This window comes from Nannospalax galili, unplaced genomic scaffold (assembly GCF_000622305.1).
Source record: "Nannospalax galili isolate Female #2095 unplaced genomic scaffold, S.galili_v1.0 scaffold1763, whole genome shotgun sequence".
In the NCBI taxonomy this organism is placed as follows: Eukaryota; Metazoa; Chordata; class Mammalia; order Rodentia; family Spalacidae; genus Nannospalax; species Nannospalax galili.
In genome coordinates this window covers 136,509-152,394 of record NW_008350318.1, presented here as the reverse complement: position 1 = coordinate 152,394, position 15,886 = coordinate 136,509, and the positions used below count along the sequence as shown (strand labels likewise).

Here is a 15,886-nt window from a genome sequence, read left to right as displayed (position 1 = left end):
AGGGGCTGGAGAGATGTCTCAGTGGTTAAGAACACTGACTATTCCTGCAGAAGACCAGATTCGAATCCCAGGACCCACATGGCCGCTAACAACTGTCCATAACTACTGTCCCAGGGGATCTGACAGTCTCTTCTGTCCTCTGCAGGCACTGAATGACACGGGTGCACTTACCTACAAGCAGGCGATTACACGCATACACACAAAATAAAAATAATAAATAAAATAATTTTTAAAAAGGCACAACTTAAATAAGTAAGGTAAAAATAAAACCTAAATTTACTGAGGCAGCAGAAATTACTTAAATGAAACTAAACATCCTTTTACCTGAATGTCTTTTCTCAGTGGCTAAGGTCTGGTAATAATCATATCATGTCTTTGTTTTGGTTTTTGGTACTTACCTTTGACACAGAATTGAAAAAGGAAAAAGAAATTTCTCTAGTTTTCTGCTGATTCTGGGAGAATAACCCAAAGACCGCAGAAGTTGTGTGCTGTGTTTGGTTTTCACAGATGACAGCTGGAGGCTAAATAAAAATCTGGAAAAGGGAGGAACGGTGGTGATTTTCAGGAGTAAAGACTGTTTGTCTTTAAGATTCTTCAAAGGATTGTCATAGCACTATGTTTAAATATAGGAAGCATTTGCAGTTCTTCTGAGAAAAAGTACAATGATGCCAAACACAAACATCCTCGCACACTGATGTTATCCAACCCTTGTCTGAAACTATTTACAAGTCAGAGTTTTATCTACAGTGTGGCTGACACAAGTACCTATGAATGTCCCAGGCAGCCACTCAGCTTCCACACAGATGCCTGGGCTTGCTTGAGGAGTTTTCCATGATGGTTGGCTTCTGGTCCAGAATAAACCCCTGAGAGGACCTGTTTCATATACTAATCCTATCAATGATAAATTGAGTCTTTTTAATCCATCTCATTGAGTTCTGAGTGAACTTTCAAAAGAGAAAACAATAATAATCCCTCTGCAAATGTAAACAAGCTGTGCTACATGGTATTACACACAGATGTGCAAAACTAAGCACATTGTTATATTCTGTATTGCTAATGTATCATGTTTTAGTAGAATAATAACAATACTGTATGGATGAAATAATAATAGTTTATTATTAGAGTTTGAAGATCTATTCATATTATGTCTGAGAACATGCTATTTTTCTTTCAGAAACTGCACTTGAATGTAAATGTCAGAGGGTAGTAACAGCAATGCTACCATTTAATGCATTCTAGACAGGATAGGGAAGCTGCACCAGGGAAACCTCCCCAGCATGGTAGTCTAACAAGCTCTGCATAATGACAAAATCAGTTGACATGCCAAGGTGAGCTGGGGAAGTTTCATGGGGGCCCATTTCAAGATGAAGAGCTCCAGGAAACCAATGGCTGCGGAGGGAGGGAGCATTAGTTTTCTCTAAGGATTAGCTCCATAAGAGGTTATCTAATCCCAAGTGGGCAGCCCTACACACAGATACCACTAACTGGTCTCAGTACATTATATTTGTAATTTATAAATGTATATGTGCATATGTAACAATAATAATAAGAGGACAAGAAATTGAGAGGGAGTGGGGGGACTTGGAAAGAATTGCTGGGGGACTAGGAGCGATAAAAATAATGCAAAGACACTATTCATATATGAAATTCTCAAACAAAGCAAAAGAAAACTGCACTTGATTCCCAAACATGAAGGCTGGCCCTGGACAACCCACTGAACCCTTGTGCTTAATTCGTAATCTGTTTGCATTTCCCAAGTAAAAGCTGCCGTCACCCTTCTCGAACTTCCTGCTGTTACTGCTCATGACCTGTTTCCTGTTGATAAGTCCTGAGAGTGGTTCAATATCCTCAGGAAAAGAAATAGCTCATTGTGTCCCTGAGGGAACTTTACCAGGAAAGGCTGGGTCCCTTGTTTGACTGTTCCTGCAGCGTCTTCAGAATTACCTTCATGGGTAACAGGCTAGAAAAATCAATTCATGCAGATCCCACTTCTGATTCTTGGCTAAACCTGCTCTTTGCAATTTCCAAATTCATTTCATGGTTAGTTTGGTAAATGCTTGTGGGGATAATGTACCATGCCACTTTTTCTATTATTTTGAAATATTTGTCTCTAATGAGAATGTTATGAGTTTTGGTCCACAGACATGGGGGCTAAGGGCAAAGACGAAGAGGAATAATTTGAAGAAAAGAGAAGAAATCAAATGAATGCTATTTTTTCCTTCTTCTCCATCTAAAATGAGACTTTTTTTGAAGTCTCAGATTTCAAAGGAGAATGTTCCTCACTTCCAATCCATGGAAACACTGTCATCCCTCCCTGACCATAGGATGCCAGGAATCTAAACCTAAATAAGTGCCATGGCCCCATTTACAATTAATTGTACAACATGAATGACTTTCTCTTGCTAACAACAGTTTCTGCCTGCAGTAATAAAGTTTAAACAGCAATTGCTTAACAACAGACTTAACCTTTATATCTTATTTGCAGATATATTAATCACTTTCATTGAGCATAGAAAATATTTATCATTCATTATTTCACTAATTATAGAAAATATTTGAGAATATTTACCCTGATTAATTTCTTAATGAATACAGATTCTATGTGTTCATGCTCCATTCTGTTTAAATACAAACTGCCAAATCCTTTTATTCTCTTAATTTCCCTTACATTTATATTACAACTTAGATTTTGAAACTAATTTCACACTTATTTCACTTTAATCAACTGTAATAGCACAGGGAAATTATAAATATTTCCACTTCATTTTTAATTAAGTAAAGTGAATTGTTGAATATATCTAGCTAGTCAGAAGAAAATTAGAAGAATTCTTAAGGAGTAATCTGCCAGTAATGTTTAGGTAAATGACAGTTATCAAATTAAGTCCTATAAAAATAAACACAAATTGTTTTTCCATCATAAAATTGCTAATTTAATATAATTTCACCATGAAATTTTTGTTTCCTGAAAATAATTTAGAGCATCCAAGTTTTCACTGTTGAAAAATAATGTCTGTAAAAGCTGACAACTTCCAGTGCTGAAGTCCCAAATTTGGTTGTTCTCAAGCCAGTGAAGTCAGTTATGATAGTGTCCTTTGAGAAGATTCTGTTACAGTTGTTTGTACTGTCACCTCAACAAATGAGTCTAGTCTTGAGATTTCATGGTCTACAGCCTGTTTAGTGACCATGTGGTCTACCATGCCTTGTAACTATGCATTAATGTCATAACTGCCTCAAAACATTTCATTATAGAAAAGTGTTAAAACCATCCCCTTGAGGACAATATGCATTTCAAAGACTTACTTTTTCCTAAGCAATCCCTTAAGCAATATGTTCACAGTGTCCCTCCTAATCGTCAAGGCCAAAGCAATCAAAACAGTGATTGTTAACACATTGCAAAAAGCATTCCTTTGCTGAATTTTTTCCTAAATCACAAAATAGTCTAAAGCCACACATACTTTACATTATTTACACTTACTATTATTAAATCTTTAGTACCTGAAAGGTATAAACATGGATCAAATAGGACCAAGGAAGACTGAAATGAAACTATCATTTGTGCGTGTAAAGAGACTTTTTTTTTTTTTTTTTTTTTTTTTCTGTGCTTCAGTCTCCCTGAATGGACTACAGGGTCAGTAACTCTGACTTAGATCAGAGGTGAGAATTTCTCTTTCCTGGGAGAAATGATTAGGGAAAAGACACAATTGCTGGAATGGGGATTGTGAGGTATAAAAATTAAGAGCAATGATAATTAATCGTGGTTGGGAAGCTGGCCCGGGCTTAGTATATGAAGTCATTGAGAGCTTGGGAAAGGAAAAGTGTTAACTGGAAACAAATAAAAAGAATTAGTCATGTACACAGCAGTCAAGGCTTGAGAATGTCTGCTGGTTTCTCGTGGACTTTCTGACTGTTGGGACAAGGATGTCACATCCTTTTTGTCCTGTCCTCCTCCTCTTCTCTTGCTTTCGTACAGCACAGGTTGGCCTCCAACTTGCCATGTAGCTGAAGCAGGCCTGGAACTCTTGATCCTTTTGCCTCTACCTCCTGAGTGCTGAGGTTGTAGGTATACATCACCACACCCTGCCAGCTGCTTCCTGTTCATCCCTCTATTTCTGTAAGTGTCTCACTTTCCATGTATGTGGAAGCAGAGGATGGTAACAGATGATGAGATAGAAGAAAGCTGGAAAGTTATCTGTAAGTCAAAGGCAGCTTCATGGCTTTCTGGAGCAGGTTGATGGTCCATGAATAAGACTTCTTGTGACTGGAAACTACGTGCACAAACCGAAGCTTAGAAATGGATGATCCTGGGAAGGAAAACAGGAGGCCTTCTCCAGCAGTAGTCCCAACGACTGCCTCCCTTAGTTGCTCTGTTTCCCACGGCTTTGGTTGTCCCTTGCACTGGCCTCTCTTGACTCTGATAGTGGAAGTTTCATGACTGGCTGATGCTTCAGGGCACCTAGTAGAGCTGCTCAGGTACCACTCTTCCAGCCATCCTCTCACAGGCACACCTCCTCAGCTCTTTGCAGTCCTTCGAGTAAGCTTTCCCATTGAAGATAGTCATACAGTCCCTGTTTCTTATGTTGGTGGGATCTATTATAATCTCAAACCTTATAAAGAAGAAAGAAGTTTATTTAATCATAGTTTATTTCAACAATGTCATATTAAGTATCCCTAAGGAGCATAGAAAGTCTTCCTAATGTGACAATCAAAAACTATATACCCAGCATGACTTTACTGGGAAGATGGGGTCACTGGACTCTATTTTCAGTCTCTCAGCTTCCATCTCATTCTTAGAAGTAGCAGGTCACTTAAAACATCAAATACTGTTTTTAAATAAAACAAAGATACACGTTCTGATTTTATTGCTAATTAAAAATTTTCTACTTTTTCTAATATTCACTTTACTGAATTCAAAACACAAACAGCCACCCAGGCATGGTGCTACACGCCTTTTGTCCCAGTCCTTGAGAGGCAGAGGTAGGGGAATCTCTGTGAGATTGAGGTCAGCCTAGTCTACATAGCGAGTGCCAGGCCAGCTGGGGCGAAGGGCAGACCCTGTGTCAAAAAGACCAAAATAAATAAAATAAAGTTTAAAAAAAGCTACACTATTATGTCCTGTATCCTAGAAGAATAAATGTTTCACTCTATGTAGAGAAGAAGAGATTCTGTTCATATACAGCTTTAGAAGTAATAAAATTTGGCACATAAACTACATTTAGCTGTTTCTTAGAATTCCACGGTAACCTTTACCTAAATGCTTCCATAGTAAATACCACTGTTGTTTTATCATAGTATGTTTGTATTATGAACAAATCTATTCTCAGCATCTGTGTTTATAAAGATGTGCTTCCTATTTCACTGTACAGAAAGCCAGGAAATCTGAGGTCTTATCCTGTCTCTGGCGATTGACAAGTTGTACCATCTTAGATAACCACTATTACATCCTGGGCTCCTGGGCTTCTATGTATGTATTTATCCAAAAGAGATTTCCTCTCCCTTTCCTTCTCCCTATCTTTTCTCCTCTTTGCTAAAAATGATTTCTAGACACACACTGCTGTAATCAGCCAGGGAACTGTCCCCTGATATTTTGCTTACTCTCCATATGGGTCTTCCTTGCCACTTTCTAAGCCATCGCAACACAGGCTCTGTGTTTCCCACTGGGCATCCTCCTGCAAACACACTATCCAGTACACACAGATGCTCCTATTGTTACTGTTCAATGAAACCGCTGAGCTGTCTTCATTAAATGCCTCTCCCACAAAATGTTCTGCAGGCTTACAATTCAAAGGAGTAAGGTGTCCCATCCATCCACAGCCAGGCCTTGCCGCTGCCATTGCGTGAGAGCCCTGTCCAATAAGAGTAGAAAAACTCAGAGTAGCTTTGAGGCATGGCAAAATCCTGTGAAAGGCACACAAGAAAACCTTTAGCTTTGAGATGTTACAGCATACACACACAGCGCTGTGTAGGATCAGCAGTGCTTCTGGTAGGACAACAGGCAAGGACAACACCTCCCTTGCATAGGTGATCTTCACCAGATGATAGCAGATTTAAATGAGACAGGCACCTGCCACAAGGCCCTTTCAAAATGTGTCCAGTAAGTATGGAATCTATGGATATATAGCGTACATTGTCTTATTAAGAATGTAATATATATTAATATTCTGAAAACAAAAGTCGCATCAACCAGTATTTATACTTATCCATTATTTCTAAGCTACAAAATTAAACGCAAATTGATATAAAAATACGAAGAGGATCTGAGGGTGTAGCTCAGTTACTAGAATGCTTATCTAGCATGCACAAGCCCTGTGTTCTATCCCCAGCACTACATAAACCAAGCATTCAAAGGGTGGAGGTAGGAAGATTAGAAGTTCAAGAACAATATCAGCTACATAGGGAGTTCAAGGCTAGCTTGGGCTACGACAGTCTCTCTCAAATTAATAATTAATTAATTAGGGGCTGGAGATTGTTTAGTGATCAAGAGTACTGGCTGTTCTTGCAGAAGACCCAGCTTCAAATCTCAGCCCCACATGGCAGCTAACCACTGTCTTTAACTCCAGTTCCAGTGACTTCAACATCCTCTTCTGTCCTCTGTGGGCACTGCATGACACGGATGCACTTATAGACATGCAGGCATAACACTCATACACATAAAATAAGAACAAAAAAATAAAAATAAATTTAATTAATTAATTAAAAATTAATTAAAACAAAAACTCAAATGGCAGAAAGACTTACAAAATGAAGTGGAATTAGTTTAAGAAATAGAAGAATTTGGAAGGAAAAGTAAAGAAATGGAGAAGCAACATCTATAAATACCAGGAAATGACATCATGAAGGAGGACACAATTATGAAGATACTTCAAAGACATAAAAGAAGGATTTAGAAAGATGACTCATACCTCAAACTCAGAAAAAGGGAAAATTTAAAACTTTCCATATGCATATATGTCTATCTTGTATACACATATAGCCACATATTAATATGACAATTCTTTTTCCAATATTGAAATAGAACATTATTCAGCTATAAAGAAAAATGAGGGGCTGGAGAAATGGCTCAGTGGTTAAGAGAACTGGTTGCTCTTGTAGAGGACCTGGGTTGATTCTCAGTACCCACATGGCAGCTAACAACATTCCATAACTCCAGTTCCAAGACATCTGATGCCCTCTTCTGTCCTCTGCAGGCACTGCAAGACACGGGTGCACTTACATACATGCAGGCAATACACGCATAAACAAACAAAAAATAAACTCTTTTACAAAAAGAAAAGAAAAACGAAATTCATAGGTAAATGAGTGGAGCTGGAAATAATCTTTTTATTTTTTTGTTTTTTGAGACAAGGTCTCCCTATAGCTCCAGCTGGCCTGGAACTCACTGTATAGACCAGACTGGACTTGAACTCACAGAAATCTGCCTGCCTCTGCCTCTGGAGGGCTGGGATTAAAGGCTTGTGCCACCGCACCCCTTGCCAGAAATAATCATTTTGAATGAGGTCACCCAGACCCAGAAAGGCAAATGCTGTATGTTCTCTCTTATATGTGGATGCTAGCTTTCAGTCCTTAGATATGTGAGTTTAAATTGGAAAATCTGTAGATGATAGGAAACTAGTAAGGGATCATGAGGGTGGGGTAGGGGGACTTCAAAGAAAGGGGGTAGGATACAGAAAGTATGAGGGTGACAAGGGAGGGCACATGGGAGCAGGGTAGACGGCAGAACATGGGGAAGGATAATTAACATGAAAACTCTTTGAAAATGCCATGTGGAGACCTACTACTGTAGAGACTTCCTAAAATACAAGCGTGTATATATAGAAAGGATTTAAATGGATTTACCCTATAATGGGGGGTTGGGGGGGGACAATGCCTCCCCCAGACACCATAGGCTATTAAACAAAAAGCCTAGTGCTGGGTATAAGTTACCTATTTTCAAGCTGTTGGTCAGTGAGGTCTCATAGACCAACTCACAAAACAGTATACATTACCACATTGCTCTTGGGTACCCTCCAGAGCTTGATGGTAAGATCGTATTGCCGAAGGCACAACATACCTGAGTCATAGAACATGAAGAAATCAAGACTGGTAACAACCTGCAAGCTTCATCCCTACTGGCTGGCTTTCATCATGCCAGATGATTCTATGTGTGCTACTCAGGGGGAAACGTCATTAGTGGTCTTACCTAGCTGTTAACCATGCAAACTTCAATAATGGCTGGCCTGGCAAGATATGCCCACTGCTGCAGTGGTGGCATAAATGCTAAGGGACTATTACACAGCTTATTGCACAAGTTGGACCTCATGGTTGGTACTATTAACTGGACCAAAACCTGTTGGTCATAGCCCCTAACAGGATAACTTAGTACTATTAATTTCTGCTAAATATAGTAATATACTGCCCCATACGTTCTTATCTTCTTATTGCACAAGTTGGACCTCATGGTTGGTACTATTAACTGGACCAAAACCTATTGGTCATAGCCCCTAACAGGATAACCTAGTACTATTAATTTCTGCTAAATATAGTAATAAACTGCCTCATACGTTCTTATCTTTATACCCATAGATTAATGCATCTCTCAACCCTCATCAGGAAAGCTTCTTTTTGCAGCCAATAGTGGTTAATATAGAGACCTACAATCAGTCATAAGAGACTGTGGAACAATGAGCTCTAAATGAGATATCTGTATTTCGCTACTCCCCCAAAGCCCCAGGGATCATGCGGAAGAGGAGGTGGAAGGATTAGTTAAGCCAGAAGAAGCAGACATCTGTACCGAAACAGTACTTGATGGAAATGGCAGCAAAGTTGCGCACATTATTCACTCATAGTGGCTAAGAATGTATGCCCAAGACTTACACAAGACCAAGAAAGCCAAAATCCCAGGATGGACTGAGGAGAGGCTCCTGAAGCCCCACCCCTTTATGAAGAGCTGTTGGCAATTGATAGCTGCTGTGGAAGGGAAAGTCAGTTTTCTTCAGGGATGTGGGCCCTGAGAGGCTACCCAGGCTCCAATAGATGGTTTCACACCCATGGACATACAGGTAGCGCTAAGTGGACTCAAATAGTATTTTTTAAGAAGAGAGAGAGAGAGAGAGAGAGAGAGAGAGAGAGAGAGAGAGAGAGAAAGAGAGAAAACATGAAGTTGGGAGGGGAAATGGTGGAGGGGTAAGGGAGGAGTTGGAGGGGACCCCAAATTGGGGAGTGGATTTGATCTAACATATGTATGAATGAATACAATTTTTTTTTTGTCTTTTTGAAGCAAGGTCTCCCTGTAGCCCCAGCTGTCCTGGAACTCACTATGTAGACCAGGCTGGCCGTGAACTCACAGAGATTCGCCTGCCTCTGCCTCCCAAGTGCTGGGACTACAGGCGTGCACCACCATGCCCGGCATGAATAAAATATTTTAAAAAGAAATTCTGAACTTATTTATTTCACTCTTTCTACTCTCATTACAGATTCCTAATATTTTTAATATTGAAATTAGATGCAGATATTTAATTATCCATTTTATGTCTTGCTTCTTCACCATTGCTTTGTTTTTAACAATTGTTATCTCTTTAAGTCCTTGAACAATTAATGGTGCAGGTCGCTTCAATAAGAGTTTGTTGGAAATGTCAGTGAGACGGTTGCAAAGCAATCATCACAGTGTAAACCTGTGCAAAGGGCTGAATTTGAAAATATTGCTTCCAATTAAACAAGTGTCACTTCAAATGAAAAACCCTAAAAATAAATCATATCAAATTACTTAAATATATACAGATGTAGGAAATACGTGAGATAAAATAACTATATAGGCTTTAACTATAAAATTTCCTACCACTGCCCATGGTTGAATTTAATAATATACCTTGATCTTTTGCATGCACTGGAGACAAAAGAAGAAAATTTAGGAGGGTTTATGCACACATTGCATATATTGAAAATAAAATTAATTTGAACCATTTGAGCGTAATTGAATCACAAAAGGAATAAAAAATGTTTTAGTGAAAGCTAGGTATTGCAAAGGTTCATACAGGTTTCAGGAAGTGGCACAAACTAATATGCAATTAGAAGGAAATTGAGAAAATTGTGTAGTGAGCTTGACATTTAATTAAATAACTGTTGGCTGTTGGTGCTCTGCACTGCACCAAGACATCTGCTAAATTCCTGAGAAACACTAAGCAATCATTATACTTGGAGAGATTCCATCCAAAGGCAATAATAAATACAGAAGAGGGATAATCACACCATTTTAATAGTGTAATTATCACACTTACTCCGGATTGTGTTAATTTAGTTTTATTCTTACATTTGCTTTGATTGGTCTTCTGGAAGGCAAGATATGTTTGTAGATTATGGCAATCATCTCATTGATTATCAATTAAAAGACTGGAAAGGCAGGAACTACTGTTGTCATTTTTATGAGATTGTATCAATATCAGTCTTTCTACCTCAACCAAAACAGATAAGAAATTAAACCTTTTCTACTTGCTCCTTTAGTAAAAGAACGCTAGCTCATATTTACATGTGGTAGGTATTTGTGGAGAACAGGACCTTTATCTGTTTCAGAGAATCATTCAAAGCAATAGGAATAAGACTTGGGCTTTGTGGGAGCAAGTTGGGAAATCTGCGGGCCAATGTTCTTGACCTCTTTTTAATTTCCCCTCCCTGCTCTTTCAAGGCCTCTTTTTTGGAGAGACCTTCAAACACTGAGACTTGGGCTCTTACCAGCTCTTCCTGTGAGCTTATCTTCAGCATGGTGGCGTTCTCTGCGAGGCAGAAGTATTCACAGCTCTGCCAGTTTTTACTTTCTTTATAGAACTGGTAGCACTTGTCCCCGTGCCACTTCCAATTTTCTGGGCAAGGGCTGCATCTGTGTCCTTGGAAGACAAAAATACAAATGCACACATACTGTGCTTAGGTACTTTCTACCAGTGTCGACTGTATCCACTCATCAAAATGCACAGTGCTTGATATGCCAAGACATAACTGATTGCCTTTCTCTTAGAGGTTTGACTGAATAGGTAATGATGACCACAACCTTGGATGTCATGCCAACTATATGCAAAGAATGATCTATACTTGGTGCTGAATATGTAGTGGAAATGAAAACAGTGCTTATAGTGTATGGGGTCCAGCAATGAATGACTGAAATGTCCTTGTCTATGAACAGAATGTTCATGTCATGAAGCTGCTCATATATTTATGCTGCAGTTGAAAATGAAATGCCTCCATAGGCCCATAAGCATCAGGGACATGGTGGTAAAATGGTGAGCTTAGGAAATGATTGGATCTAAGGGCTTTGATCTAACTGCTGGATTGATTCCTTGGGGAATTCAAAATACGGTGGGATCATTATAAGGTGGTGAAAACTGGGACCATGTTAGAAGTCAGTCAGTGGGGTTAGAAGCCCCTGCTTGGGGGCTCTATCTTACATAGCACTCCTCCTGTACTTCCCTTTCTCTGTTTCAAGTACACCGTGGTATAAGCTGTCATACCATGCCTTCCCTGCTGCAAGAGACTGGCACTTCTGAAACTGTAAACTAAGCAAGTCTTTCCTCTTTTAAAGTTGTTTATATCAGGCTTTCTTTAATGCAGGTTCCCAGTTCCCTTCCAGTATAACCATTTTCATTTAAGATGGGCATCCAAGCCAAACAATAAGTGCATAGGTTGAGAGTATAAAGGAATACATGGGTACTGCTCACATGTATGAGCATTATGTCCTAAGCATTGTGCTTTTAACATTTTCTTGAGGCTCTGGCCTTTAATCTTTGAGACTACTGAGTGTCCTGTGAATGGGCCCTAGAATGGAACATTTAGTCATATCCACAATTGTTTTGTCATTTTATTTCATTATTTTACTACTTAACTTGCTCCTGGAAGAACTAGAGATTTAAGTCTTGTTTATTCTAGGCTATATGTTGAGTTATATCACTGGTCTTTTTTAAAAATAAAATACACTAAGCACATACAAAAAAATAGTGCTTACAAAAAACTTACAGTATATAGAAACCCAGTTTTCTTTTTACTTTTTATTTTGAGATAGGAACTAAGTTGCCCAGGTGGGCCTTACTCTCTTTATAGCGCTGTCTAGCTCTTAATTTCTGGTTTTTCTGCCTCAGCCTCTGAAGTTACTGGGATTACAGCCTATGCCAGCAAATCTAGCATGGTTTCCTTGTTTTAAGAATGATTTAGTAAAACTAGGCATAGTGCATGCCTTTAATCCCAGCACTTGGGAGGCAGAGGCAGGTGGATCTCTGTGAGTTCAAGGCCAGCCTGGTCTACATAGTGAGTTCCAGGCTAGCTGAAGCTATAAGGAAACCCTGTCTAAAAAAAAGCAAAATCAACAGCAACAAAAAAGCCATTAAACAGTTTAGTAAGATGGGTGTGGTGGCACACACTTTTAATTCCAGCATTCAGGAGGCAGAGGCAGGCAGATCTTTATGAGATCAAGGCCTACCTGGTCTACATAGCGAGTTTCAGGACAACTGGAGCTACATGGAGATTCTGTCTAAACAAAACAAAACAAAACAAAACAAAACAAAACACAACTCAGTGAGAAAACCTGATTTTGGCAACCAAGAAAAGTATGATTATAACATGAAGAAAGTGGGGTTATTTTTCTCTCTTCTTTTTGTCACTTTCTTTTACTATGTTACTCTACCTGGAGTAAAAACTACCCCCAGGTTTTTTCTATATGATAATTAGGCATTGCCCGGTAGTAGAATGATAGGATCCTACTGCCACATGTAAATAAAGCATACTATGAGCACCTATCAGCTGAAGCATTGGCTACTGCCTCCACACTATATTCTCCCTAGTTCTCCCACTGAATAAACAGAGCTGTTTCACTGAATCTGGAGCTGTTTGTATCACTCAGCCTGCCTCCCCGGAAGGGCTTTCTTTCCTCAGTGCTCACTGGCCGTCCTGACCCCGTTCGTCACTTCTGCTCCCTTTGTCCTCGTGGACCAGTGGCCAATGACCCACGAGGAAAGGGAGAGACCACACAACAAAAAAGTTAAAATCTGAGTGGTCAAATGGAACAGAAAAGAAAAGCTAAACAATTAATCCTCACACATGCAGCTAAGTGAGGTTTTACAAAGGCACCAAGAACATACATTAGTGAAGGAGTAGTCTCTTTATATGTAGTATGGAGAATTGGATACACAAATGCAGAAGATTGGGATGAGACCCAAACTTCTTACCATATAAGGAAATCAACTAAAACTAGACCAAAGACTTAATGCAAAAACAAAACCTCTGAAGCTATTAGAAAAAATAAAATGCTTCAAGACCCTGGTTTAGGTGAAGTCTTTTGGATTGAACCCAAAAGCTTAAACAACAAAAGCAAAAATAGACTAAGATGTTTCTACACAGCAAAGGAAACAATGGACAGAGTGAAGAAATAACTTGCAGAATGGAAGAAAATGTGTCTGAACTATTCACATGACAAGAAATTAATAGTCCAAGTATATGAAGGACTTTAAACAATCAACAACAAAACCTCTAAATAATCCAATTTGAAGCTAGGTAATGATAATAATAGATATTCCCAAAAGGCAACATACAAATAGTATCAAGTGTTGAACAAATGCCCATTATCAGTAATCATCAAGAAAATGAAAATCAAAACCACAGTGAAATACTAGTCAATCCTAGTTAGAATAACATCAATTAAACCGCAGCAGCAACACCACCACCAACAAAAACAGACATTGGCAAGGATACATAGAAAGGAGAACGCTTACACGTTATCCATGAACATGAACATCAGTGCAGTCACTGTGGAATACAGTACGGAGACACTGCACAGGACTGTCTTCTGACAGACAGACCAGGTACAGGCATCATTTTCCCAAGCTTGGTTGTGCCTGTTTAGGATCATCATAGCTAAGCTTCTTGACTGTCACGCTATGCCAGGAAGAAGGGGCAGGGGAGGTCATGGGACCCTCTCAATCAACCAGATGACCCTAGCTACACAAGGGGGAGGGGCTAAGGGTATATAAACCATGGAAACCTGGGGGAGCGTCTCTCACCATTTTATGCAAGCATGAGGAAGACAGCATCCATGCTTAGATGAAGACTTTCCAGTGTGATCTTCAGGGCTGGGGGAGCACCCACACTCCTGTAACTAAACCCTCACCCATTACAACCATTGCTCTGTAAGTAAGCCAAATAAACTCAATGGTTTCCCAGACTATAGTTGGGCAAAATCTTACTTTGCTTTGTCACAGGGATCAAGGTAAGAGGGGGCAGACACTGTTTACAACCCTCAGAAATTTTAGCTACATGACACCTCAAGAAAACTAAAATAAGACTAACACATAACCTGGTAATCACACTATTACCCATAAATCTAATGAAATAAAAACGTGATACAAAAGAGATCCCTGCACTCTCACGGTTATTACAGCACAATTCACAGTGACCGAGAAATGGAGCCAAGTTGTCCATGGGTAGGTGAATGGATGAAGAAAATGTCATACAGACACACAACAGATATAGTCAGCCATTAAAATATGATGAAATCCTGTCATCTACATCAAAGCATCAAGAACTGAAGACACGGTGTTGGGTAAAATGAGTCATGCACAGAAAGGCAAATACTTCATGTTCTCATTCATCTGTGGAAACAAAGAAAAGAGATCTCATTGAAGGGATAATCAGGTTGAAAGGAGAGAGACTGAAGTCTGGGAGCTTTACAAAAAATAGGTGGAAATACCATCAATTAAAGAGATAGAGGAAGAATGCTTCATACCTATAGTCGTATCTGATTTAGTGTTGATGTAGTATTATGTAGGTAACTGGAAATATGAAGTGAAAGTGAGAAAAAATTTATTTCCCCTAGATGCCAGCACATGCATGCACATGCATGCATATATATGCAAATACATCAAGAGAAAATACATACTTTAGAACCTGTAGAAGAATGTATGTAGTGAAAATGTAGTGTTCCCGATGCTTTAGTAACAGAATATACAACTAGTAAAACAAAGACCAGTGAATTTCCAAACAACATGTGTGCCTTCTGTGAGCTCTCCTACACATGTCCTAGCCAGGTACCTGCCTTTATGTGACAAGTAGCTACAGTGGCATGTGATCAATGAAGCAAGAATGTTCATATCACCAAGGCCAACACTCTTAGGAAGATCATTCCTTTTGTGATACAGGAAGATACATCTTCCAAAAGTCTCTCATGATTTCTTTTTTCTTATAAGCCTTTCTGTTTCTTTATTCTCACTGGAATTGGGGTTTGTGGGATATACATTAATCTATATATGTAACCCAGGCTTTCTTTCATACTGAACTCATGCACTATTCACCCCAGTTCCTTTTATCTACTAACTTTATATTTAAACTAAATACTGTTTATTTGCATTGACTCTTTTTCATTTGTTTTTAGACAGCTAGATGAGAAGTCCAAGGAGCATCTATTTTAGGGAAACCTGGTTTATCTGTTAGATGATGTGGCATCCCACAAAGAAAAGAATGCCCACTAGGCTATTAGAAAAGGGAAAATACAACCAATGAGGTCACTGGTTATGTGGGAAAGAACCACTTAGAAAAGTGGAAGCGTGCCTCATGACATTATTTACTGAGAAAATCACTCACTCAGAGTGTCTGCTTACAGTGGGAAGTGGTGTGTGTGGGAAGATGAAGAGATTTTGTACTCCTTTAGAGTTTCCAAAATAAACAACGGAAGACTTCAAAATATAGGTTATAACTGGGCTTGTGTAGTGGAGTGAGCAGGAGAAAAGAGCAAGAGAAAAGACTGACAAAGTGCACTACCAGGAAACTTATATGGGATAGGAAAATGAGAGAGAGAGAGAGAGAGAGAGAGAGAGAGAGAGAGAGACAGACTGAGGTGATGTTTCGGTGATGTTTCCAGTCTTTACCATCAGTTGATTTTATT

At 39.2% G+C, this 15,886-nt stretch overlaps 1 protein-coding gene across 2 annotated transcripts in view; it reads right to left on the bottom strand.

Moving 5' to 3' along the window:
* Nucleotides 1-1,132: 1,132 nt before the first annotated feature.
* Nucleotides 1,133-15,886, bottom strand: part of Clec1a (C-type lectin domain family 1 member A) — a 27,465-nt gene continuing 12,711 nt past the window's right edge. The window contains exons 4-6 of one of the 2 annotated variants that reach the window (XM_008847406.3): nucleotides 10,702-10,853; nucleotides 5,777-5,895; nucleotides 1,133-4,604 (exon numbers count right to left, since the gene is read on the bottom strand). In XM_008847406.3, the coding sequence (XP_008845628.1) occupies nucleotides 4,454-4,604; nucleotides 5,777-5,895; nucleotides 10,702-10,853 (422 nt within the window). In that variant the 3' untranslated portion in view covers nucleotides 1,133-4,453. The remainder of the gene's footprint in view (nucleotides 4,605-5,776; nucleotides 5,896-10,701; nucleotides 10,854-15,886) is intronic. The other variant, XM_029570554.1, reaches the window with a different exon arrangement.